Source organism: Cynara cardunculus (assembly GCF_001531365.2).
Source record: "Cynara cardunculus var. scolymus isolate 2C chromosome LG 1, CcrdV1, whole genome shotgun sequence".
Lineage (NCBI taxonomy): Eukaryota > Viridiplantae > Streptophyta > Magnoliopsida > Asterales > Asteraceae > Cynara > Cynara cardunculus.
This window is the reverse complement of record NC_037528.1, coordinates 6,978,446-7,004,536: the sequence shown is the minus strand read 5'-3', so window position 1 is coordinate 7,004,536 and position 26,091 is coordinate 6,978,446. Positions and strand designations below refer to the sequence as shown.

General features: G+C 35.2%; 2 protein-coding genes across 11 annotated transcripts; one reads left to right on the top strand and one right to left on the bottom strand.

Annotated features, from left to right (window-relative positions):
* The first annotated feature begins 8,080 nt into the window (after positions 1-8,080).
* Positions 8,081-10,728, top strand: LOC112502890 (L-aminoadipate-semialdehyde dehydrogenase-phosphopantetheinyl transferase-like). 2 transcript variants are annotated; one of them, XM_025106917.1, is made up of 6 exons: positions 8,081-8,273; positions 8,363-8,495; positions 9,577-9,821; positions 9,909-10,080; positions 10,364-10,479; positions 10,623-10,728. In XM_025106917.1, the coding sequence occupies exons 1-6, from the start codon at positions 8,146-8,148 to the stop codon at positions 10,624-10,626; spliced, it is 798 nt and encodes a 265-aa protein (XP_024962685.1). In that variant the 5' UTR covers positions 8,081-8,145; the 3' UTR covers positions 10,627-10,728. The 2 variants fall into 2 exon arrangements, with proteins under 2 accessions (XP_024962685.1, XP_024962681.1); XM_025106913.1 differs by having other exon boundaries at positions 10,364-10,728.
* A 2,223-nt stretch (positions 10,729-12,951) lies between these two features.
* On the bottom strand, positions 12,952-21,630 carry LOC112514555. Of its 9 annotated transcripts, XM_025121138.1 has the most exons (17): positions 21,498-21,630; positions 20,660-21,228; positions 20,210-20,450; positions 18,727-19,004; positions 17,952-18,122; positions 16,996-17,781; positions 16,819-16,907; positions 16,470-16,532; positions 16,270-16,385; positions 16,086-16,151; positions 15,282-15,881; positions 14,995-15,069; positions 14,800-14,864; positions 14,645-14,702; positions 14,237-14,344; positions 14,080-14,163; positions 13,579-13,693 (listed from the first exon to the last, which is right to left on the bottom strand). In XM_025121138.1, exons 2-17 carry the CDS (start codon positions 21,109-21,111, stop codon positions 13,676-13,678), a joined length of 3,270 nt encoding a protein of 1,089 aa, XP_024976906.1. In that variant the 5' UTR covers positions 21,112-21,228; positions 21,498-21,630; the 3' UTR covers positions 13,579-13,675. The 9 variants fall into 9 exon arrangements, with proteins under 9 accessions (XP_024976855.1, XP_024976880.1, XP_024976889.1 ...); XM_025121087.1 differs by having other exon boundaries at positions 12,952-13,693; positions 14,080-14,344; XM_025121112.1 differs by having other exon boundaries at positions 12,952-13,693; positions 14,080-14,344; positions 16,270-16,358.
* Between the last annotated feature and the right edge of the window lie 4,461 nt (positions 21,631-26,091).

Sequence of the window (26,091 nt, the reverse complement as noted above, 5' to 3'; positions counted from 1 at the left end):
CATGTATAAAAAATGGTTTTTAAAAGTTTTTGTCAAATGTTTTACAATATAGTATGGATATTGGTTTTAAAGTAAACTATAAAATCGGTCCATGTGGTTTGTCAAAAATAAAACTTTTGGCTTTTGCAATTTTAAAATTACAATAGCCACTGCAGTTTATAAAAATGTTTGAATTTGATTTCTTCTTTTAACGGTCGTTAATTTTTCTTGCTAAATGAGAGACATTTTTATTTTTTATCGAGCTTTTTGTATATTATCCAATCAAAAACCACAATGACCAAATTTATGAAATCAGTTATGATTGAGTAAATATAAAAGAATAAAATTGTATCCCATTTAACGAAATCTTTTAACGACTATAAAAAAAGGGGACCAAATCGGAACAATTTTACAAATTACGATAGCCATCTTCTAATTTTGAAACAAAATGAACGAAAAGTGTTATTTTGTGATAAGCTATAGAGATCAACGTAATTTACTTTTAATTTTATTTAGAGTAAATTACAAATTTCGTCCTTGTGGCTATATGAGGATCTGGATTGCGTCCCCCAAACAAAATAACCATATGTATGGTTATCGTGGTTTCACTTTCGTTATGAATTGAGTTCGTTTGTAAAATTAACTCGGTTGTATAGAAGATATTTTAGTCTTTTACTTTTCTTTCTTTTAAAAATATAAAAGAAATATTCTACATTTGTCAAAAGAAAATAGGAAAAATATAATAATTATTACTAATGTTATAAAAAAGAATACGATTACCATCTATATTATATACACACGCGAAGACTTTCAAGAAAACCCAACCCGGCAATACCCAGCGTGTGACGAATGGGTCGTTTACCAAACATTTATCTGATAAGTGTTTATCGGTAAAATTTAACGTTATTATTTACTTAACGGGTAAGATTTCGGTCCACCAAAACAACATCGTATGCTACAATTTATCCGGTAAGCGCTTACTGTGGTAAGAGTCATTGCCCTCACTTACCGGGTAAGACTTTTGATCATTGTATCGCTCTTACCGGGTAAGATTCGTGGTCCTTACCATATTGATCCGGTAAGGTAGTGTGAATTGGTAAGCGCTTACCCTGATAAGTGTTTGATAAGACGCAACTCTCAACCAATCTCACCCTTCTTCCTCCCCTGTTGCCTACGTCCTCCCTCTACATCAAAGAACCCTTATCGGTGATACCCATACTTCAACAAACTCAACCGATCTCCGGCATTTTCTTCCCCTTCCTCTACGTCTTCCCTCCTATGGGTGTAAATGTCAAATCACAAGCTACTCGAGATCGACTTGGTCAAAACTCGGTCAACACCTGATTCGAGTAGGTTTGATTCAAGCCAAATTACCAAATAATCGACTCGAAAAGCTCATGAGAGACTCAATTTTTTTACATATAATTATTTTTAACATATAATTAGTTTTATAATATCTATATCTATACTATTTTATTAAGCATTTTCACTCAAAGTCTTAAAGTCTTAAATTTATAAATACCCAAAATACCCCTTTACCTATTATACTTTACTACGCCTCTTCCTTCGCTCCTGGCTACCCTCCCAAGACGCCTCTTCCTCTTCCGTCGCTCCCCTCCCATATGGCCATACTCGAATACACTCCATCTCTCATCCCAAAGTGACGATTCAAAAACTCAGATTATGATTCAAGCTCCATTYAAAMGCTTCTCGATCCCTCGAKCCTTCCATCGCTCCTCAATCCAGGTAATCGATTCAACATAGAGTACAACTTATTGATTCACATTTAGAATATAGGTGGCAACACTACTCTCAAAAATATCATCTTCCCAAATACGCMTCTCCTTTGCTTAGGTCATAAGAAATGTGGAGATTTTGAAACGACACATGGAAGGGCATTGGTTTCTGGTTTGGTTCTCCACAAATATGGCTAAAAATGGCGAAGAAAAACAAAAAGGTATGTATCTACAATTTTCTATTTGATCAATAGATAGGTGTTGTTGAATGAATCAACGATTTTTGTGGAGAACCAAACCAGAAAACAAAACCCCTAAATCTCCAAAAGTCATTTTAAAACAGAAATTAATAGGTAGGTAGGTGTTTTATTGAATGAATCTACAATTTTTCATTTGATTTTGCTATCCAGGTCGCATTTATTTCTGTTAACACTTGAAGAACAAAAATATAGCAAGAAAAACTGATGGAGACGAAGTCTCTGTTGTTGTGATGAAGAAGAAAATGCCTACTCCACTAGAAAATAAATCAATCCATCTTTCAGGTATTTATTTGGTTTGCATAACTTTGATTCACTATATTTTCTACGAATGGGTTTGTTACAATGGGTTTGTTCTACTTGAATCTTTTGGTTTTCTCACCAACAAATTACTTTTATGTAGTATCATAAATTGGAATGGTTAGTTCTAGGAAACATCATTTGAACTTCATTCATCAGAAATTGACGGCAATTAATGGTTCTTGTTTGATAGGTAGTATATATATATATACTAGTTGTGTACCCGCGCAATGCGGCGGGAGCCATGAATTTTAATGATTTTGAAGTTCCACTGGTTTTATAAGATAAGATTTAACAATGATATAGGTTACACTTGGTCTTTACATATTAATACAATTTGAATAAATAAGAGTTATGGTTCCAATTACAGACTATCGATGAAAAAAAAATTGTATGACAGTTTAAAATCCAATATATTTAAACGACTCCACAAATATGTTCGATTTACACCAAGAGCAAAAAACCAAGAAACTTGAGTTTTAAGATAAACACTCAAAACCAATACAGAAAACTACAAATTTAACAGATCATAAGCCATGAAAAGACAAAAAAAGATGAGTTTTAGAATGAAATTTCAACTGTTTACATTCTTTCTTGTTCAGAAACTCATATTAAGGTTGAATTAATATGTATATATATATTTCAAAAAACCCAAGAATATATAATTCAGAACATATTATATAGTGCAATTTAGACAGTCTAACCCCAAAATATATAGTATATATATATATAAATAACTATAAAAGTATAAATTGTAAATATTAAAAATATTTTTCACAGTATATATAATATATAATAATATAATTAAGTCAAAAACTATTCAATATTGGACTCATTTCGAAGGTATTAAAGAGACGATTATAATGGTGTAACTTGTTAAAATAAAGATGTATTTTTTAAACATTTTTAATTGATATACGATTATGTATATTAATTCGATAAAAGTTTAAAATGAAATATTTAAAAATAAACGACGTAAAGTAAATTAATTAACTAATTATAGAGGTATAAAGTATAAATTTAAAATTATAGTTTTAAAAAAAATCGGTTGTGAGAGGGTGAGTGTATGTGAGGAGGTGAGTGCATGTGAGGAAAGGAGGGGGTGAAAAAGTGTATAAAGGGTATCTTGGTCATTTAGTATTTTAAGACTTTAAGACTTTTGCTAAATTTGCTTTATAAGATAGTATAGATATATAATATGTATAAGTCATGTGTAGTTATAGATGGAGAATTATGGAAGTCTCTGTACTATATGTTATTCATTTTGTTGTATGGTTGTGCTCTCTTTGATTACCTTGCTAGGATCCATTTGATTAACAATTTACAATATGGAAATGTTGTTGGATGCAGGTCGTTATCATATTTGGTTGTGCATTTGGTAATTATATCTATTTATATCAAGTCTCTTGCATGCATAAAATACATTTTCTAGCCACTTACTTTGCTAATTGTAYTATATTTGAARTATAAGGACCACGTTGAGGCRTTTGCAGATTGAGTAAAATTCTCAKACGRCCTCTTATAMTTGAATTTAATTTCTCACAGGTAGAAGAATGAATAAATGAAGGTTTGGCATCGACAACTTTTTTCAAACGGGACTCCATCACCTGGCTCTTCCATTAGACTTTAGAAAAGAAAAACCAAGAGAAAAATGGTAAAGAAAACCCCCCAAAGGTAACAGCTTTTGATCCCACTATTAACAGCTTCATGTTGGTCTCGTGTCTGATCCCGTCATATCCTACACTTTCGATCCCACARATAACAACTTCGTTGTTGAACTTAAGTTACATCAAGTTTGATTACCTTGTTTACTTCAATGTCATCAGGGACCTTCAGAATCTTCTGCTTCATCCCTGTCTTCCTGCAGTACAGTTTCTACTAGAAATATTTCTGATACATGGAGTCCGTTTTGCAACGAGGGCAGTAAGTATGATGGCTTGAAAGATGAAAGGGGACCATATGCCGATATGGTAGAAGTCCTGAAAATAGGCCTAGATGATGATGGTTTCAATTATGCGGAGAAGATGCTAAAACATTTCAGGTATCTGAAATTATTATTACTTGATATCTTTCAATTGGTTAGTTCCCCCGTTTACTTGAAATTTTTTTTTTTTTGACTTTGTAGAACACTGATAAAGAATCTTGACAAGATTGACCCTGGAAAAATGAAGCGTGAACAGAAGCTTGTGTTTTGGATCAAACTGCATAATGCTTTGGTGATGCATGTAGGTGAATTAGCCTCAACATGCAAACATTAAAATACAAGTTTCTATCACATTTTGTTTCTTGCAGGCACATTTAGCATATGGAACTCATAATAACTCGAGGAGTAATTCCATTTTGAAGGTAAATTAAGCTTGTGCTTTTTCTAATTTTTTTCCATAYGGAGCTTGAAAATTTTATTTTCTTTCAGGCAACTTATAWTGTGKGTAAAGAGTGTATAAACGCATATATCATACAGAGCTCTATATTAGGAATMYGATCTCACTTCAGAGCCYCRGTATGCCTTTTATCTTTATCTCATCRTCATCTTTTTACCTCAACTGAACATGATAGGTGCGAGACTACAAGGCACATAACGTATTTCAGGATCTGAGACTTGCTAAACAAGAGTTCATATGATCAACTGTATACATCCACAAAGAATCAAAAGAAATATTAAAGGTAAACCTGACAAGTACATATGTTTGTTGTCACAAAGATATTAGTTGTCACAAAGTTGTATATCTCGATACGTGATTCATTGAGATGCTATTGATGATAGAAGAGTCCTTCTTCCAATGACTACTAGACATAAGATATTAGTTGTTGTGCTAATTGTCATCTCCAATATGTATATATATATATATATATAAATATATATATATATATATATATAAATAATGACATTGTACCTGATGTTTACCCAACTCATCAGTTCTTTAAAATTCAAACAAGTCGTTACTTGGTTCGTCATGGTTTATTTGTCACTAATTTTTAAGATGTTGTTTGGATTGATTTTGGATCTAATTGTATTTGATGTTTACCAAACTCAGTTCATGCTTCTTGCCGGATCATAAGCCATGATTATCAATTCATGGAATGTGAAATTAATCAATTTACTTTGTTTTTGAACTAAAAGTTTATATTTGCGTTTAGGAAGATATATGGAATGCATGGATTACAATCTCTTATAGATCTTGTGACCAAAAAAAGATATAGGCTGCAATTGTTGATGCAAAAATTCATATTACCATCCATTCCTAAGGTACAAGGGCTTGTAATCTCAATCTTTGGTTATTCTATGCAAAGTGTTTCAGGACTATTTACCAAACTTATGGATTTTTAGAGGACGTTTACCAAATAATTATCCGGTAAATGCTTACCGATAAAGTTCAACATTATCATTTACTTACCGGGTATGATTTTAGTCCACCAAAACGGTATCGTATGCAACAATTTACCCGGTAAGTGTTTACCATGTTTAGAGTCGTCGCTCTCACTTACTGGGTAAGACTTGGTCCTTGTCTCGCTCTTACCGGTAAGATTCTTGATATTTACCATATTTATCCGGTAAGGTAATGTGACTTGATAAATATTTGACGTAGTAAATATTTGTGTTGCTTGAAATATGCTCTTGACGTAGTAAATATTTGAAAAATCATGTGTAAGTTACTCTGGATTACTCCCAGAAGTCAAGTTTCACAACCATAAACACTTGGATTTTTTAAATGTAGGAATAAGCATTTTTGTGATCATTGGAGAAGACAATTCCAATAGGGAGCATCTAAACAGTCTCTATTCTCTTTGATGTATGAAAAGGTGTAAGAAAGTGTTTGAWTAGTGATGATGTTAYAGTGAAATTTGATTGTCCAYTTTGCTATGYCAACTCAAATTCATGTTCTTGTTATTGGTAATTACGAATGCGTCCTGCAATTGTGTTTCCGGAAAATTTGATCTTCAGGTTTGATATAGCATTTCGGTTCATTTACCCCTGTATCACTGAATGGTCATTCATTTTAAATACATTAACAAATCTTTTAATATATGTAAAATGGCTTGGTCTAAAATTATGATTGTTTTGTACATGCAAAAGTGATGATGCCATCCACATCAAAATCGTATTGTCGAAAACCCAAGAAGGTCGAGTTCATTCCAGAACCCAAGCAGCCATGGCAGGTGGAACAACCAAGAAGGAACTGGTTGGATCTTCCATCAGATGTAATGTCCAATATACTTTCCAGACTTGACGTGCTTGACATACTTGAGAATGCCCAGAAAGTGTGCACTACTTGGCGAAAAATCTGCAATGATCCTTCTATGTGGAGGGTTATTTGTATGGATAATCGGTATAAATGGTACATGCATAAGGACGTTGCCATGTATAAGCATGCTGTGGATAGAAGCCAAGGCCAATTGATTGATATCACCATACCTTCTTTTGGTGATGAGATTCTTCAATATGTTGCCGATAGGTATGGGAAATTATTGGAATTGTTTATTTGTGCTTATAATTAATGCCAAAGAGGCTCTGTGTTACTTTTTTATCCATCAGATGGTTCTAAATTGTCCAGTGATAACATAATGCATGTTTTGACTTTTACCTCTCCATGGTCTGGTATAATCATTCAAGCAATCAACTTCTTTTGGTTAATATCATTCGGTTACTTGGAACCAGCTTTACATAGTGTCGTTCCGAATGATATCATGCAACTTTTCATTTACATTTATACGAATTTTACATCCCGCTGCATTGCGCGGGCACACAACTAGTAATTTGTAAAATATTAGTGAACATGTCTTACATTTTTAGATATTTGAATAAAATTGTGCATTTTTTTTAACCATAAAAACTAATCATTTTTTATTAAAATCATAACTAAAAAAGATCAAAAAACTATAAAGTTTTGATCAAGTTAGTCCCACGTCGGAGAGAGATGGTAAAGGAATGGTGAAGAAGTGTTATAAAAATAGAGGAATGTGGATAGAGTTTGTAACTTTGTATTTTTAATGATGAACTCTAAGGTGCACTCCTTTATTTTTTATGAAGTTTGAGAGAACACCCATAAATTTTATATTTTATAAGAGAAAAACACTAAAATTTTATAAATTTCAATAGATGACTTTTGTTCGAGCTTGATTTAAGTTCGAGTTTGAGCTTGTTTTGAGTTTAAATTAGTTTGAGCTCAAGTTCAATTTTATAAAATTACAATCGAGTTTGAATTAAGTATAGTTTTTAACTGCTCACAGTTTTTGAGTGGAGTACATCAATACTTCAGCTACTCGGATGATTGACACCCCTATTCCCTGGACATCAGAGAACCCCTGCTCGGAACGGAGGTGACTCGCTTTTCAGAAGTGGCCTTCTACGAACTAATTCGAATCAGGCTTGATGTGGACTTTGACGAACTCGTTTTAGATGGGAAAGGGTTTGTTTCATCTTTATATTGATCGTCTGTTTCATCTCTCTCACTCGTTGTTCCGACTCTATGTTATCTGGATTTGTTTCTTGTTGTTTTAATATAAATTAAAATATTAAAATACCCTTCTAAACTAACTGAGTTAACATAATTTTTTGGATGGAGTTAGATTTAGAGATCCAATATGTTATAAAATACAAATTACAAAAATATAATTCTTAAATATTTTAAAATAAAAACCCAAAGTGTTAAAACACAAAAACTACAGGAACCATGAATGTGATTTACTCTTTTTCTAATAACATATTTTATATGTTTATAATTTTATTTAACTCTCAATTAAATTAACCGATACAAATTATCCATCTTTCTTTCAACTAGAGAAATGAAGTTTGACAAAAATATGTTAATCATCTTCATCGTCAACTTCTCCTTCTCCTTCTCCTTCTCCTTCTCCTTCTCCTTCTCCGTGTCATGGAAATAGAGATGGAAAAGGGAGTGCAGAGATGGTTAGTCAACACATCACAGTGGGATCCATCCCCCCATGACTTCTCCATCGCCATGTCTGTTCTACCCCAACAACACCACTCTTCTATCACAAGGTAATATAATCCATCTCTCTATTATTATAATTACCACTATATTTGGAGAAACTCTTCATGAATAGTGGCGATGGAATGAAATTATTTAGGTTTGTGAAAATTGAAGACCGAAAGAGGGCACTTGTTAGCCGGCTGTTGCAGTATGCACTTGTACATCAAGTTATGGGGATTCCATTTGATGAAATTATCATTAATCGCACTGCTGAGGGCAAACCTTATCTGGTACCAATTTCTATTCGACTCAATTTGAGTGATGGCATCAAGGAACCACTTCTTCAATTAGCAACTTCTATGAATTATTCCATCCATTCCAACAAAAGACATGATGCACTTTGAATCTTGATGTAAATCCTAGCTAATTTTCAACTTCAACATTGATGTGACTTTTAAGAATTTAGATCAATTTGATGACTGCATTATACTTCAGAAAGAGTACCACCATTAAAATTATGTTGACTGGAAATTTGGGTACAGAATCCCTACAGTAGAATTTGAGTACTCCAGGTTTGGAGATTGATCTCAAAAACAAATTCTAGATTGATATTTGGCAATGATTAGTAGCTCTTTTGTTGTTTTTAATGCTGTTCTTGTACTTAATCTGAGCTTTATTTAGACATTGAATGATTGATTATTATGTTTTAGTCCGTGGTCACTCATCATCACTGATTCATATAGAGCTACACAAACTGCAAGTATATATTATTCTTGTATGAATGGGTATCTTGTGAGAATACAAGTTATGGACATATGCAGTTTGCTATCATATAAGCTGAACGCCAAACCATCATACAATCAATTATTGGCTGCACTTTAAATGTTCATAATGAACTAGTTCAAGCAACTAAACATTAAAGTGAGATATGAGATGGCTCTTTTGATTGAAGCCATGATATTGGTCAAACTAGAATATGGTTATTATAGTGTTTCACCGTCCTGTTCTCGAGGCTCTTATAACCAGAACTACTGTATTTAGTTCCCCCCCCCCCCCTATCAGTTTTAGCAGTAGAATTTAATCTTCATGGTGCATACTGGCTGATCAGCAAATTCTTCCTTCTTGATGGCCAATTTAGATGTGTAATCTAATTTCAGTGTCTATTTCTATCAAACTGTAAGATTTTTGCAGCTAAAAGGGTGTTTTTCCCATTCTTAGTGAACCTCAAAAAGTTCTTTTCTTTTTCCTACTTGTAGCATATATTGTTTTTTACAAGGTGCAAGTCATCTTTATGCTCACAGAGACCTTGAGATAGCTTTTGTAGTTCCGATTACTACCTATTATGATGGTGTGCTTGCTTATATCTTATAGGAAAGCCATAAGAAGAATGTGAAATTTCCAAATTTCAACTTTAATGTTTCACATCATGGCGACTATGTAGCTATAGCTTCTGAACCGATTTGCCTTGTTGGTTTGGACATTGTATCTTGCTTAATTCCAGTGAAAGAAACAATTTCTGAGTTCATTCACAATTTCTCCTCATACTTTTCAAGCTCAGAGTGGGAAAAGATTGTCAAAGCTGGTTCTGATGATGATGTCCTGGATGTGTTTTTCAGGTGAAACTGATTTTATTTAAATTTATATATTTCATTTGAAACTATACGAACCACGGTTATTAGACTCAACTAGCATATTATAAACAGGTATTGGTGTTTAAAGGAAGCATTCGTCAAGGCGTTAGGTACAGGAGTTGGGTATAAATTAGATCATGTGGAGTTTCATCACAAAAACTGGACCGATATATATGTCAAAGTAGATGGAGGTGCGTTAAAGGACTGGAATTTCTGGCTTTTTGAACTTGAAGGAAAACATCGGGTTAGTAGTCCCTTCAACTCATCCTTCACTAACTACCTTGACAGTTAATGAGCAGTCGATACGCGTAAGCTGACTTGAAAACCAATTGTTTCCTAAAAAACATTAATGATCTTCTTTCAGGATGTCCGATGAAATTTGTAGAAAATTCGTTTTTTTCTAGAAAAGATCACAAATTAAGACCATTTACATATATATTACCACCTGACCACAATTGTGTTTATTGAATGCTACTTTTAGATGTATTACCTATTTGGGAATTCAAATGACTTGTTGCATTATGTAGGTTGCCATTGCTAGGGGTCACCCAAGAATTGCCACCACAAATTTCAAGAAAACGCTCAAATTGACCAACGTTGATGACGATCTTTACAACCTAGGTTTTCATCTTCCGAATCCGAGGTTTGTTACAAGAACAGTTGAAGAACTTTGTTCCCTTTTCCCGTAGTGCATCTTCGATGTGTAACACCAAGTCCATAAAAATCGACGCAAAGTAGGTGTAAACATTAAATCTTCTCCAATTGGTAACGCTAAATTTGTATCAGGTGAATCCCACATTTTAACGGATAAAATATATAGATAAATGATGTTTCTCATTACTCGTTACGGCATATTCAAATATAAGACGAGTGGTAAGCCTTATTAATATGACATTACAAATGCATCCTTGTTTATTTTATACCAGAATGTAATTAATGGGTAGATATATAATTTTGTAAACATTATTGGTGGCGGATCTAGAATTTTTGCCTAGTGGGGCACCTCTAAGGTAGATTAAAGGTCTGTAAAGTCGTTTGATGTGTTTTTAGCCTAATTCCACTGTTTCAATAGATATTAAAGTTTTTTGATTGATTTCGAGGTACTTTTTTGATTGGTGGTGGCACAAGCAAGAAATCACTGGGAGAACTATGGTAGAAAGTTAAAAGAAAAAAAGAAGTTCAAACATGGCCTATACCCCCACCTTTTTAATGTTGAATCCGTCCCTGAACGTTTCAATAAGGTAACTTATGTCTACTCAAATGTGTACTAAAAAAATAAGCTAACTTATGTTTGACAAATAATGTGTTACTAAAAGATGACTTGAGAACCTAAAATAACCGGTTTATTAATTGGGGGTCTAGATGATAATTTCGATATATTTGAGGGGTGTAAGTTGAAATTTACCAATCTAGGTGGGAAAACCAAACGTCTTTTGTACAAAGTGCTTTGAACTTTTTGTCTCCGCAAATCTCACAGCTCTCCGTCTTCTGCCATTTCTCCATACAAATCTCTCCAACTTTGCCCGCAAATGGAGATTGTGGACTAGAAAGAGGTTTGCATCTGATAACTACAACATTATTTGGGTTGGTAAGAAGACGATCGCACTCCAATCGCACGATTCTGCACATTGGCGGTATGATCATTTAGGTAAAGTATCCCCATTCTTTCGTGTCCAAGCTGTGTATGCTTGTTTTAGATTGGAAGAACACCTAAAAATTAATGAAGCAACAACGTGGGGTTTGAAATTGAGTTCTCTTATTTCACCTTGAAAAGTTGAAGTTACTCTTTGATTTTCCTATTTCCCATGGAAAGTTGATACGGTTGAAATTTGATACCAACGTTTTTAGATTTGGGTGCTTCTGTTTCAAATGGAAAGTTGATACAAAATTATTCATTCATGTTTCTCTTTGAAAATTTTATAGGTTTTCTTTGGATATTGATTGTATTTTGTAAGTAAGTTGTTAGAAGAAGAGAAAGATTTGAAAGATTATCAACTTCATTCTCATTTAAATCTTCACCCATATGAAGTAGTTGATGCCACTACTTCTGGGGATACAAGATTGTTACGGATTGTCGAACCCAATTCTCAACATCAGGTTACAAGTGTGATTATGCAAGGCGATAAGCTAAGAGGGGATTATGCAAGTGTTTCAAGGGATTACGTATGTGAGTTTTAAGAGGAGATTATGCAAGCCAATAAGATAAGAGGAGATTGTGCAAGTGAATACACTGTTCTAAGGGACTACTTATGTGAGCTTCAAAGAACCAACCCAGATACCACCGTGAAGTTGGAAATGAAAATTGAATCTAATTCTTTATGAAGAAGAAAGTTCAAAGAGAATATACATCTGTCTAGGGGAATTAAAGAAGGGTTTTAAGGCTGGTTTGAGAGACTTGCTCGGGGTAGATGGAGTGTTCATGGAGAGACCATTTGCAGGAAAATATTGATTGCAGTTGGAATTGATTTGAACCATGGTACATATCCGCAAGCCTATGCCATTTGAAACAACTGGTTCATGGTCATGGTTTTTAGAATGCCTTGGAGAGATTCGGATTTGTCTCCTAATTCCAATTTCACTTCCATTAGTGGCAGACAAAATGTATGTTTACCAGTTATGCTTAATGAAAGCCCTTCGAGTTGTGTTTCTACCTTGCTAATGTGTTCTATTTTGCAAATGTAGGGAACCATACCAACAATTGCAAAGGTATTTCCTTGCGCCGAGCACAGATATTGATTGTTGGACGTACATAAAAATATGACACAACTATGGAATGGAAAGGCATTCAAAGACCATCTTTGGAAGTGTGCAACAACTACTACTATACTACATCTTGAAAAGGCCATGGAAGACTTGAAAAGCTTGAACATAGAGGCATATGAGTGGTTGAAACAAATCCCCCATCATTTAGTCCATTCCTTTAACGAAATAGGGGGCATTTTCTTGCTTTTATAAAATCAAAATCGATTTTATGATCTTGGTTTTTATGGCTTTTGATTGAGCAAGTACTCACCCAGTAAGCATTTGATAAAGCAACCCCTAAATCTTTATCTCTAAACAAGAAAACAAGAAAGAAACTAGGGAGAGCATCAAGACATTAAATCTTGACCAGTTCGTTTTCAAAAATAGAAATACTTTTCAGAGATGACCATTGTTTTTACAACATGAAACTACGTAAAATAAACATACCATAATTACAAATGGAGGTTACATGGCATATCTTACTTTTCTTGTATTAGTCCAAATAATCCACAATAAATATACATTTTTCAAAGAAAAACAATTTCGTCACGCTTTTATCGGTTAATACCTTCGAAAACAATATCAGAACATATTCAGTTCTGAAAGATCATCCATCGGTATTTCAAGTCCTGCTGAATAATGGTCTTGCAACTCCTCTTCGTCAAAGTTAAGCAACGAACTCAGATCCTGTGGACCGCCAAGGTCTGTGCCTACGCCTAATTCATCCATCGGGTCCAAATCTTGAAGCGATAAATTTGTGGAGTTGATGATTTCCGTACTCTCTTTCGACGTTTCTTGTGGGCCACGACTGTGTCGCACGTCCCTTCTATTGTCACCGTTATTATGATTAGGTCCGTTTGGTGAAGGCTGAACAGGATGTAATGTTCTCGGGAATTGGTTAACGTATCCGTTCCCGGATGCCGGTGGTTGAGACAATTTTTGTTTTGGTTTTGGTTTAGTTTTCCTCTCACCGTGGTATGCATATCCAGCTTTGGCAACATCCCGCTCGTATCTCTTTCCGGTTGTCCCACCCAAAACGGTGCCAACATCATCGAGCAACAGTTCTTTCTTCCTCCCTCTGTTTGATATTGGTCCATTTATGGCAAAAGCCTCATCTACACATAAAGAGAATTTTCAAACAAGAAATGAACCCAATTAACAAATATATTTATGTCTATATCGAACAGTCAAGCAAAATGGCTACTAATTACCAAAAAAACAAATGCACTATAGGTTGACGTTCGCGAATTGACAAATACATCAATAACCGATTACGGAGAAATTTTGGGCATGAAATATAATAGTCAAAAGATAAGCATAAGCATTCTGGCATAACTGATAAGCATTTCGACACCTATGTTTTGTAGTTAGTTTTGTAACAAATATTAGTCAAATTGTTTAAATGCGATTATTGTTCATCAAATTGGCAAATCATTCAAAACTGCTTAACGGGTAAGAATTCTTTAAGTGAAACAAAACCAATTACTAGGGTATTACTTACCCGATGATAGCCTTGAATCTTGGTGGGGGTTATGGAATCCCAGATACTTGGTGGTGGTGTTAGTAACTGGCCCGGCAACAGAAGCTGTAGGCTCCAATTCAATTTCCCGTGGAGCAAAAAGGATATCTCGAAGGGGAGGCACATTGAAGCAACTTACACCTGATTTTGCAAATTTTCGACATCTAGCAAGAGTCCTCCTTCCAAAAGCCAATGCAACTTGCTTCGGTACCTTAGGAATCCCAGCTCTAGCAGCTCCTCTAGTAGCCTGCTAACATATACAGGTGACAATAGAACCGACGAAGACTTAGCAACAAAATATTCAGGTTTGAAAATTGATCTGATTCGTAGTGTGTAACAGTGTCCACAGGCTCAAATAAGGTAAAATAAATTGTTTATCAACGAAGTGTACCAAAAATTCAGAGATATTCTGACAGTCACATTCAATGGGTTGCTTCTTTATTATAACATTTTGTTGTCATATATGCTCATGTTTTCAAGCAAGTAGAGAGATTTAGTTAACTATTAAGAAAGTGGAAGAGACCGAGGAAGAGGCTAAAAAACTTGCCAGAAGTTTTCTGTAGGCAAGCTCCACCAATCTATCTATGGCAACCTGCTCAAGATCTCTGCATAACAACCAGATGATGTTTATATTTGTACAAATAATGCAACTGGCCTAGGGTAACAATAAGAGAACCCGCATATGAAGTCTAAAGTTCCTACCGCCTTAAAGAACAGCTTCCAACCCTTTTACATATTTTCTCCAAGTATGCCTTCTTTTTACCATTCTGCATAATAAAGGAAAGAAATTAAAGCATGTTAAAGTCTGGTGATCATATGGAATGCTTAATTAAGCTGAAGCTTATAAGAGTCATGAACAAACAGAGACAATGCTAATTAGTGGTCTCGCCAGATAACCTGTTGTCGGAGTCTTGTCTTCAGCTGGTTGATTTCTTGCTTGATTGCTTCATCCTCCTTGTCATCCAAGTTAGGCTGTCAGAAGGCAAGAAAGAAAGAGTTAGAATAAAGAAAAGGAAGTTAGATCCGATCCAACACGGAGTGCACTTAATTCAGTCATCCAAGCTCACCACCAAACAGTTAAGTTTAATATAATTGTCAAGTTTAAGAGTGATCACTTTTGTGAGCTTTATTGTAAGTTAACCAAAACAATTTCAAAAAAGGATATTAAGAGACACTGAGCCTACCACTGAGTCTGGATATAGACCTATGCTCTGGAGCTCCAAAAGAAGTTTGTCATCTAGACACATTTGTTCGTAGTGACTATCAAATGAAGAAATGCCAAAACTTTCCATCTGGAATACTCGTGGCCTGTCATGGAAATTATTTGAGATCCCAGCCAATAGCTCAACTTGTGAACGCACATCTTCACATGGAGAATCGTTAATGCTAGGGCTTCTAAAAGAGTTGGTACATGATCCATTGCTAGAAAAAGACACCTTCACAGAATGTATGCTTTGAGCATGAACCCCAAACACCGTATCACGTTCAATTTCCCTCCTAGCCCTCTTTCTAGGGTCGTAGTCATCGAGGTGAAATGTATCATAAGCGGAATCACAAAAAGCATCCTGGAGTGGTATATTTCCTGTATCTTCTTCAAGTTCATCGATGTTGTCTTCTATAATTAGTGCTGATAATACTCTCTGGAACAATGGAATGAATTCTCTAGATGTTTTATCGGAATCAAGTCTCCCAGAAAAAGATTCACTTCCCTGGTGTTTTACATGCACGTTTCTTTCTCCAGAAGAATGTGTGTTATATACAGAGGCTGCATGCGGAAGGTTCACCTGAGACAGCAAACGAGGGATCAAAATCGATGACAATAATATCTCGTAACAATTGCTAACAGGCAAAGAGATAAACTTGGACCATAATCTCACTGAACAAGAAAATGTTGCACTTATTTTGAGGCCACCAAAAATGGAAATTCTGGCATTCATTTTGGGAAGGAAGGAGTAGAACATATCTAGATTTCAGGCTTAAAGAAATACCGCAAAATTAATTTCACGACCATGCAACTGAGGAATGCTTTCCTGAATATCCTGCTCAGGTTTTAGCTGTTTCAAAGAGCATCACAAGTGATTGAAAAGTTAAAAGTCCAGAACGGATATTGAGTATGTAAAATGTGGCCACTCATGTGTAAAATAGTTTAAACATGTTAAAAACAGTTCCCACCTGCATGGATAAGTAGAACTTGTCCTTTGAACTGACAGAAGCAAATATTGGTTCCATTTTTTTCCAGAAAATGCTTGAACATGCTAGATCTACAGGAACAGTCAAACAAAAATGTACTAGAGACTAAAATGCAGAGCTTGAATGTAATATACTTCTGTACCAAAAACAATAAATAGACGGAAAAAAATGTAATGCCTTACAGCTAGCATTACGAGCATGATTTGCGGCTGCTAACAGTTCTTCACGGTCATCATCAGATTTCCCTGGATCATCATATAACAAATATGTTAGTGTTGGTCCAAGCCAACATAAAAGTCAACTCTTAACACGTTATCCTCTTAGTTAGTTAGTTGTGGGTGTTATCAAATCTTGTAATTTCTTGCAACCTTTGAGATATACTCTGCATAGTGTGAGCAAACAGAGAGTTATGTAAACTCAAAGAGAAAGGAAGGACGAAGAAATACTAGTGGCTACCATGGAGTAGAGCTATGATCATTTGATAATTAGTTTCATAAAAAGCTTATATTTTCAAGTTTTATAGCACTATACCTGTGCAATCAGAACCATTGTTCTGCAAATGGCCAAGACGTGAAAAGCCCTTGCGGTCTGAGAGCTTCTTCAAAGGACGACCTAACTTACTGGCAAACAAAGGCATTGTTCATGAATAAACCAAAAAGAATCAAATGAAAAAGTATGAGCTATTTCCAAATACATAGAATCTAGCACCTTCCATTCTTCTCACAACCAGGCCTATTACTTCGAAGTGGCTTTGGTGTGGCTGTATTATCCAACTTCTCCCCGGCCGGTGAAGAGCTAGCTCTTGCAATTAAAGGGCCTCTTCCACTGCGCCCTTGTCTCCGCACACCCTCACCATTTTCTTCATTTATAAYAGGCTTGATCTTCACTCCAAGTGYTAAAGGCCCCACATYCTGACCATCATTTGCATCTGCATCACTATTTCCCTTTCCTTTGTCCTTCAATCTGCTTTCACCATCCTTCAATCTGCTTTCACCGCCAACAGATTCTTCACTTTCAGACAACCGATGTGGAGATTGAGCATGCTCTAGTTTAGCTTTTTGCTGTTGGGGACCACTGGTACCATATTTGGATATAAGGGAACCATTGGTCCCATCGGAGGCCAATCTAACACTCATATCAGAGTGTGAACAACTGTCAGATGATAACTGTTTTTCTTCTTGATTTGAGACAGGAGACACCAGATTTGCTCTCCTTGTTCGAGACATTTTTTGTGGCCTCTGACCAACCCACTGAGCCATGGAGGGAGAAGATGAAGCTGAGGGCATAGAACGCTTGCGATTGCTAGCTCCACCAGTTGAAGGGATTTTGCTTCCACTTGTCACATTCTCCCATGTTTCCGATGTTCCAGAAACACGAGGCGTACTTGGGGCTGAGCTAGCTGCCACCACAGCACCATTACGTGGATTCCTTGAAGCCTTCCCTTTTGTCACTGGACTACCACAGGCAGTATAATTGTCATCACGAGTATTTAACCTGGGAATACAAATTGATTTCACCAAAAGGCAGAAAAATATAAGTTCAGAACCAAATGACTGCATCAAATAAAAGATGGAAAATGCTAAGTTGACAAGCATCATAGCAGATAAGACAAGAAAAGCAGTACGTAATTATTGTAATGCATCACACTACAAGTATAGACGTACTTATTGATCCCTTTTGTGAGAATTCTTTCCTTATTTGATCCAGCAGTAAGATCTCTGGGAAGACAGGACCCATCCAGTTCATTTCTGGGAGACAGGCGAGCACGTGAACTATTAGGCAAAGATGTCCCTTCCAACTTGCTAGTGCTACCAGTACCATTTGAAGCTCCTAATCTGCAGATAGTTCCTATAAGGACTATAACATCTTCCACAGGCATGAATGATAAATAGACTACAGAAAGATTTACTCTGACAATAGTAACTAACCTAAGAGTAGACAAGTATATGATCTTATAGATGCAAATAGCAAAGCTCAAAATGGTGCAATAATTAATGAAGTCCAATCCAACAAAGAGAATTTCTATATCATATGGCTACAAATTCTCGCAGTACCAGGTTTAGAAGCAACAACAAAATGAGCAAATTAAAATTTCAAAAAGCAGTGTACTAATGTCAATTTTCATTAAGACAATTCCGTAAGGAAGAAATCTACACAGATCTTTTTTCTGGATTAATGACTTAAAACCCATCAGGTCATCACAGTTTCATTTATTAACAAAATAGGCAGTAGCCAAAGTCGTTAAAATAAATGGAATATCAAATATTCAATGTTTCAAGCCACGAACAAAGAAATCCAATAGGCTCAAGAGTTGACTAATCAAATCCAACCCAATTATTTATTATGCAAAGTGCAACACAATTTATTGTTATTTGAGCAGGGTAAATAAACCTGTTGTATAACCTAAATCCATATTTACCCCTACAATAGATCTGTTACCTGTAAGGGTGGGTGTCATTTGACTGCAACCCGTGTTCACTGACAACCTTGTTTTGAACAATCCTTTTTTGCTCTCCATTGCTATCCATAGGTCTTGTGAAAACAGTGCCTACTGAACGTTTTCTTTTCATTTTCTTATCCCACCCTTCCCCTCCTGCAGGCAACCTTTGAATCTTCTCTTCTAACATATCAGATTCTCCACCATTGTCCTTGAGTAAATCTCGATCTTTAGCCATTGCCACAGGCTGCCTTCTTAGACCATTACTCCGGAACTCTGCCTGGAATAGATTTAGATAATAACATACGATGAGCTCCACAGTATATATAAAAATCTAAGTGTGCTTAGGAAATTCATCAATGCAGGTTTGACAACAGGATGAGATAAAAACAAAACTGGAATTCAAGCAACAACGCAATTGATGGATGTTGTGTTACCAAAAGCAATAGCCTATCAAATAAAGTGGTTTCATAGTTGAACAATAGTACTTCTCTTATATGCAACACACCTCTCATGATTGAGCAGCAACTTATGCCCCTAATTGTCCCAAAAGAATGCATAGGTTTATATTTGTGATATTTCATTTTTCCTCACATAAAAGAATTAGCAAACAGTGAAAGTTAGGTTGTATAGTCGTACAGATATACTTCTCCTATTAAGCAACGCCCATGATTTATCAGCAACTTATGCCTCTAAATGTCCCAAAATAATGTATAGGTTTATATTTATGATGTTTCATTTTTCCTCACATTAAAGATGTAGCAAATAGTGTAAGTCGTCCTCCTTTGAGACCTTAAAGGGTCACAAAGGCTCTTAGACAGACATCCAGAAGAAGGAAGTATCCATATCATATGACAGTACTTTGGTTCTACAACATAAGTTTCCATTCTGCTAAAAGAAATGTTTGTTACCGGTAGTGTCCTACATAGAGTTGAATGTAACTGGAAATCAAGTTTTTCTTCAGACATATCGTTGCTTATTACAGAACATGTTGACTCATTCAGGCTGGACTCCTAATTGTGCCATTCAGGTCATCTCTATTTAATAGCTTTCTAGTAGATCAATGAAATAACTTATATAAGAATTGACATGTAGATTGACATTTAGTTGTAGTCATTTAAACTTCTCTTCGTCAAAAATAATTTCTAAATATATATACATAGATGCATAAATAAGTACCGGTTGAATGTGGCGTAAGGCCTATAGCAAAAAATAAAACTCTGCAAAGTAGTTTTCACTATTTTCAGCCAGTTGATGATTTGTTTTGCATTTTTTGCAAGTATATTGATTGCTTATAAACGAACTGCAAGGTACAATGCTTTAAAATGTAAACCACCCGTAAATCAGATACTCCTCTCTCTCTCTCTCTCCCCCCTTTGTACCCTCCATCTAGCCAAGGAGTAAACCTTCATAGTGACTATTTGGGTCCAGAACTTATGGATACACCATAAATAAACAAGTGGTAAAATCATATTAGAAGCAAACCCTTGTTTCTGCAACTGAAGTACGGACACGCTTGTTCATAAGAACATTCTTAGGACGATCTTCTACTCTCTGATTTACAAGTTCTGTGGGGTTTCTGTAAATTTGAGTTCCAATCTTCGAGTTTAAAGCACCTACTTGCTCATTGGTCACTAAATCATTCCTCTGTGGTTTCTTTGAGATTACACCATCACAGTATTTATCCAACTTATGCAAGTGTTCATCCAATTTGCTTGCCCTGCCCCTGTTAAGAAAGTTACATCGTAGAATATTAACCAATGAAAAAGGTATCCTACTGGCATTGTATCATACAAATCCAGACTTCTCATAGTGACAATACACCGCTTATTTTTTGTACACAGGACATGGGAGATTGATACTTAATAGTCAGTACCCTATATGAAAATTCACTTTAATAATGTTTACATGCAGTGCATGGAGGTAAAAATGTACCTAGCTGTGATACATGTATCCGCAACACTTAATCTGAAACGCTTTAAATCCTCTGCGACAGCCACTGGAGGTGCCGGCTTTGAGTGAGCTGGAACAGCAACCCCAGAAGAATTCTCTTCAGTTGTGCTTCCAACAAAAAGCCCCATAACCTTCCTTAACTCAACTGACCTATCAACCTGTCGGTCACCCATCACAATCGGCTCCAAGGATAAACACTGAGACAATGGGGGTAAATTCCCTGATGACACCGTTGCACTATTTCCACCTCTTGAGACAGCAATCCCAGAACTAAACAGCCGACTCTCAGCGCCCTCTCTGAAGCTTCCAGACCTATCCAAATTGGGCCCCCCTGCCACTGAATGAGCACCCCTCTTCCCATTTGAATAACTTCCAGAAAACCCTGGCTCAGAAGCACTGGTTGAAGGCGATTCAAATCTTGCATTTCCAGCCATAACTCATAACACTCCCAAGTACCCCACTCATATGTAGGAGACCATAAAAACTTTATTCTGACTTTATTCTGAATGATTTACCAAAAACATTCTTGATTGAGTGCACAGAAAGCCTAACTACAAACAAAAGATAATCGTCATCAATTTCTACCAAAAAAAGTCAGCGCCCTACTTAGAACATCTTGATAAAAAGTTCAGATTCTCCATATATACTCCAACAACATGCTACCTACAGCTACATGCATTAAACCCTAAATAAATTAGCTACATTTCGTAATTCAAGAAACAAACAAGAAATTGGATGATTCTGTACCCTAGTTCTTGCTCGGGCAATTTTGACCCAATTTGAGAAAACAAATGCATAATTGAATAGGGGGAAATGATACCTGTGCTAGTAGAATTCCGTTTCAGGTCGGCCGTGAATATCCGGTGGCTGCTGGTGGTCGTTGTCGTCGTCACCGTATCTCTCGCGGTGTCTCTTTTCCCACTGTTGGTTTCTCTCCGCGTTCTTTTTGCATTCAGAAGTCGGCTGATTGTAGAGGGCTGGGCTTCTGTTTCTCGGGTTTTACATTGCGGCAGATCGGGCCTCCGATACGACCAATTTGGGCTCATTTTACGCCATTTTAACTTTGTAAGGAATTCGTTTTTTCGATGCTTGTATAATGTATGGTAAAGTTGTATATATATTAACCAGAGGTATACTCGTTAAATGCAGCGAGATATATTTCAATATTAGTGTTTTATTTTATTCTGTTTTTATGGTTTTGAGAAAAAGATAATTTTTATTTTTGAATAAAATATAAATTTGAAGATATAATAAAATTTTGAAAATAAATATATCAATATTAATTAACTAATTCGAAGTTTTTGTTTGTTTGTGTAATTTCTCTGATTCAATTTATTTATTATAATTCAATTGATATTTAATAATATAATTTTTTATATTTAAAATAAAATGTTTGTCCTGTATTTGACTGTTTATCTGCAATTAGTCACACGAATTCAAACATAAAGCTTTAATAAGTTAAATTTACTCGTAGTTTATTTGTAACATTAAATTTTAAGTAATATGCATCAATAAACATGCATACAAATGGTTTTTAAAAGTTTTCGTCAAATGTTTTATAATATAACTAGAAAGGTACTCGCACAATTGAGCAAGATACATCTCAATTTTAGTGTTTTGTTTTTTTGTCTTAGTCGATGTTATAATACGGTTTTATGTGGTTTTGAGAAAACAATAATGTTTTTATTTTTAAACAAAATATAAATATGAAGATATCGTAAAAAAAACATATTGATATTAGTACCAAACTAACTATTTAAAATTTCCCCTTTTTTGTGTATTTCTTTAATTCATTTTTTTATTTTTGGTTTAATATTATAATTTTTTATAAAGATAACAATTAAGTATTTTGTTATAACTCAATGATATCCTAATTACATTTTAGTTTTTTATATTTAAAATGAGATGTTTATTCTTTATTTGATTATGTTTTAAGTTAGTTACATGAATTCAAACATTAAACTTTAATGAATTGTACTTAAGCATAATATGATCTTGAATTCTAAGTAATATGCATCAATAAACATATTTCGTACATAAAAATGGTTTTTAATAGTTTTTGTCAAATGTTTTATAATATAATATAGATATAGATAAAGTTGTTTGTATGTTGCAGATAAATTGTTCTGTTGTTATATTGAATAAACAGTCTAACTATCATAAATGATCATTTTACCTTTTATTTTTTCCCCAATAAAACAATTAGGGGCTGTTTGGCAGGGGCAGAATGGTTTGGTGCAGAATGGTTAAGTGGTCAAAATAGTTAAGAGGGTCATAATGGTTAGGTGCTGAATAAATAATGTTGTTTGGTAATTATTCTCTGAATGACAGTAAATTATCATTTTAACCCTTGTTCACATTAGGGATGCCTTAAACACTTGTACGACCTAAATTAACAACAAACAGAGCAATTATCAACTAGATCGATTAATGACTTGTCTTCTTCAAGAAACACAGTCCGGCCGCCGTGGTTGAGGTTGGCCCACATCGGACTGTCGTATCCCAACCTGAAAACCAAGAAATTGCAAGGGGATTTCTTGGTGAGGACTCGGAGGCTGACGGAGATCTCCTTGTAGGTCTGTTGTGGGGTTATGTTGGAAGTGGCGTAGTGGACGAGGGCTTCAGCTATCGCTAGCGAGATCTTGTTGCATGTTTGATCGGAAGCCATTTATGTGTGTTGTTGTGGAAGGCAAGATGATGGGTTGATTCGTAAGTCTGCATCTGAGTGTATTTTGGTAGATTGAGGAGATGGAGATGAAGAAGATGATATGAGGAAGATTACCAGAAGAAAAAGCAGGAGGAAGAAGGTGATGAGGAGGATGGGTTTGAAGGCAATGGGGTACTTTCCTTTGGTTTTCATGGTTGTAGATAGAGTTAGGCAGAGATGTATAGATATAGAGAGAGGGTATATGTATATGTGAGTTATCCGGAATATCAGGATCCCCTGGCTCATCGGCGAGAGTCTCACAGGCTATTTTCCGGTCACTACCTGAGACGGGGACGGAGATGGTGGAGGCTACCGGCTACCGGAGACGGGGAAGGCGACTGTGGAATAGAAGCGACGTGCGTGAAGAGAGGGGTGGGAAGAAGGGGTGGGAAGGGTAAACTTGGAAAAATAAAAGTCTGAATGGTTTAGTGAACCATTGGATGCAAAATGGTTAAGAGGGTTATGTAACCATTAAGAGGCTTGATTTTTTTTGACAAACACTCCTTACCTCTTACCGATTAAGAGGTTGGCTCTTAATGTCACCATTAAGAGCCAAACAAACAGCCCCTTATTTGATAAAAATGTTAAATAAATAAGATTTAATTATAAAAAAATCAATTTAAACTAGGTACAATGTCGTTTAATCTGGAAAAATATTAATTTGTTTTTACGGGAATCAAATAAATTTAATTTTCAATCTCTACGACATCCAATGATTCATGAATAGGGTAATTAAAGTTTGGAGAAGAATAAATATATATATATATATATATATATATTAAAATGATTATAATCATTGACTCTTCTTCAAAACCCTAGCCTATAATTCATATCATTTTCTCCACATATTTCAGAATCATAAATTTCAAGATTTTCAATAAGTTTTGTATCTTCCCTCGATCATCGTCGTCACTCTGACGAACATATTTCATGGGGAATTAGAAATCGATAATCCAAAACTGGTATCCTTTTTGTACATGAGTTGCAAAGAAACATGTAGTTCCACATAGGGATGACGATTTTCCCCGGACTCGGTGAGGAACCTGGTTCACCCGACCCAGACGGGGACATGAATTCCCCGCTAAAATGGGTCCCGGGGACGGGGATCCACGGTAGACTCAAATCGGGGTCAGGGCGGGGGTCGGGAATCCCCGGTAGAATCAAACTAAGGGATATTATTCATGGGGTTTGACCGTGGATTTACTGGGGTTTGACCTGAGATTGATAGAAGTTTGAATGAAGATGGGATGTTAATCCCCGTACCCGTCGGGGACCGGGGATTACAAAACCCGCCTCATCCCCGCCCCGATGCCTTGTTGCCATGCTTAGTTCCAACCATAACTATCGATAAACATTCTAGCTCTCTTATCAACACAATCTTGTTGGGGAAATCGATATACTTGAAATTGATATATAAAAAATCAACAAAGAGAAAAATCGACATGCATGGGATGGATGGTGGAGAATCTATGGACAAGATTGATGTGTGCGTCGATGGAGAAATGAGTGAAGAGTTTAAAAACAAGGTTTTAATTTAACATATGTAGTTGGGAGAATTTAATGGCGAGAACAAATGACATGATCTATTAGCTTACCGAATTAGCCATCGATTGAGTGAATAAGCTGCAACGATAAATAAGCCATAATCACACCAACATAAATTGTATCCTTTTTATATTTTATGTTAATATAAAGTATTTTGAAAATATTATGTATATATTAAAATTGCATGTTATATATTAAAAGACGAATCTTACCTCAAATAATTAAATAAATTATATGTTTTTTTTTGCCAAAACATATAATGCCACATAAGACTATTTATTAACGATGTTCGGCCAAAATGATTGGTTAACGACTTGAAATCGGCCAATCGGTTATAGAAACTTGGTTTGGGCGGACTATTTTGGTCGAATTCAATTGTGCATGTTGTTAGTTGTTACCACGTGGAAACAACCATTGTCATTCTAAAGCCTTATGGCATGTCACTTTATGTGTGTAAAAGGTGTTTACAAACACAAAAAGCTCGTTGTGTTCCAAACAGTCTTCAACGTCAATACGTCATTTTTTATAGTGGAACTATATCATTATTTTCTCAAAACCAGATAAAACCGCACTAAGAATAAAACAAAATATTAAAATCGAGATGTATTTCGTGATGTGCGCGATTACCCTCTGTATCTGTACTACGTTATACAACATTTGATAAAAACTCTTAAATACTTTTTTTATGCATAAAATTACTGTTTATTGATGCATATTACTTAAAACTAAAATATAATTAGGATAATCATATATTAAGGATAAACATACCAGTTTAGATATTAAAAAAACTAAGTTGATGTTTGGTTAGAGGTATTAAACAATAATCAATGAGAATGAAAGTAAAAGAAACTGTTTAGTTTTCTATAATATAATTGACTTGTTCATCCAGAAGCCCAGAATTTCATTCCTGGTTAAACTGAGAAAAATGAAAATTCATTCTCATTTTCATTCCCTGTCATTTTCATTTTCATTCATATTTCAATTCCTCGACATTAACCAAACGGACCATAACATACTAGAAGAGTACTCGCGCAATGCAGCGAGACATATCTCGATTTTAATGTTATTATTTATTATTTGTCAATGTCGATGTTATAATACGATTTTATATATTTTAAAAAATCAATAATGATTTTATTTTTGAATAAAATATAAATTTGAA

Excerpts from the sequence above, each read along its gene's own strand:
- LOC112502890 (XM_025106913.1), top strand. The coding sequence starts at position 8,146 with ATGGAAATAGAGATGGAAAAGGGAGTGCAGAGATGGTTAGTCAACACA. Across the intron at positions 8,496-9,576 it reads CTGAGGGCAAACCTTATCTG|GAAAGCCATAAGAAGAATGT; the intron begins GTACCAATTTCT and ends TATATCTTATAG. Across the intron at positions 10,081-10,363 it reads AACTTGAAGGAAAACATCGG|GTTGCCATTGCTAGGGGTCA; the intron begins GTTAGTAGTCCC and ends TGCATTATGTAG.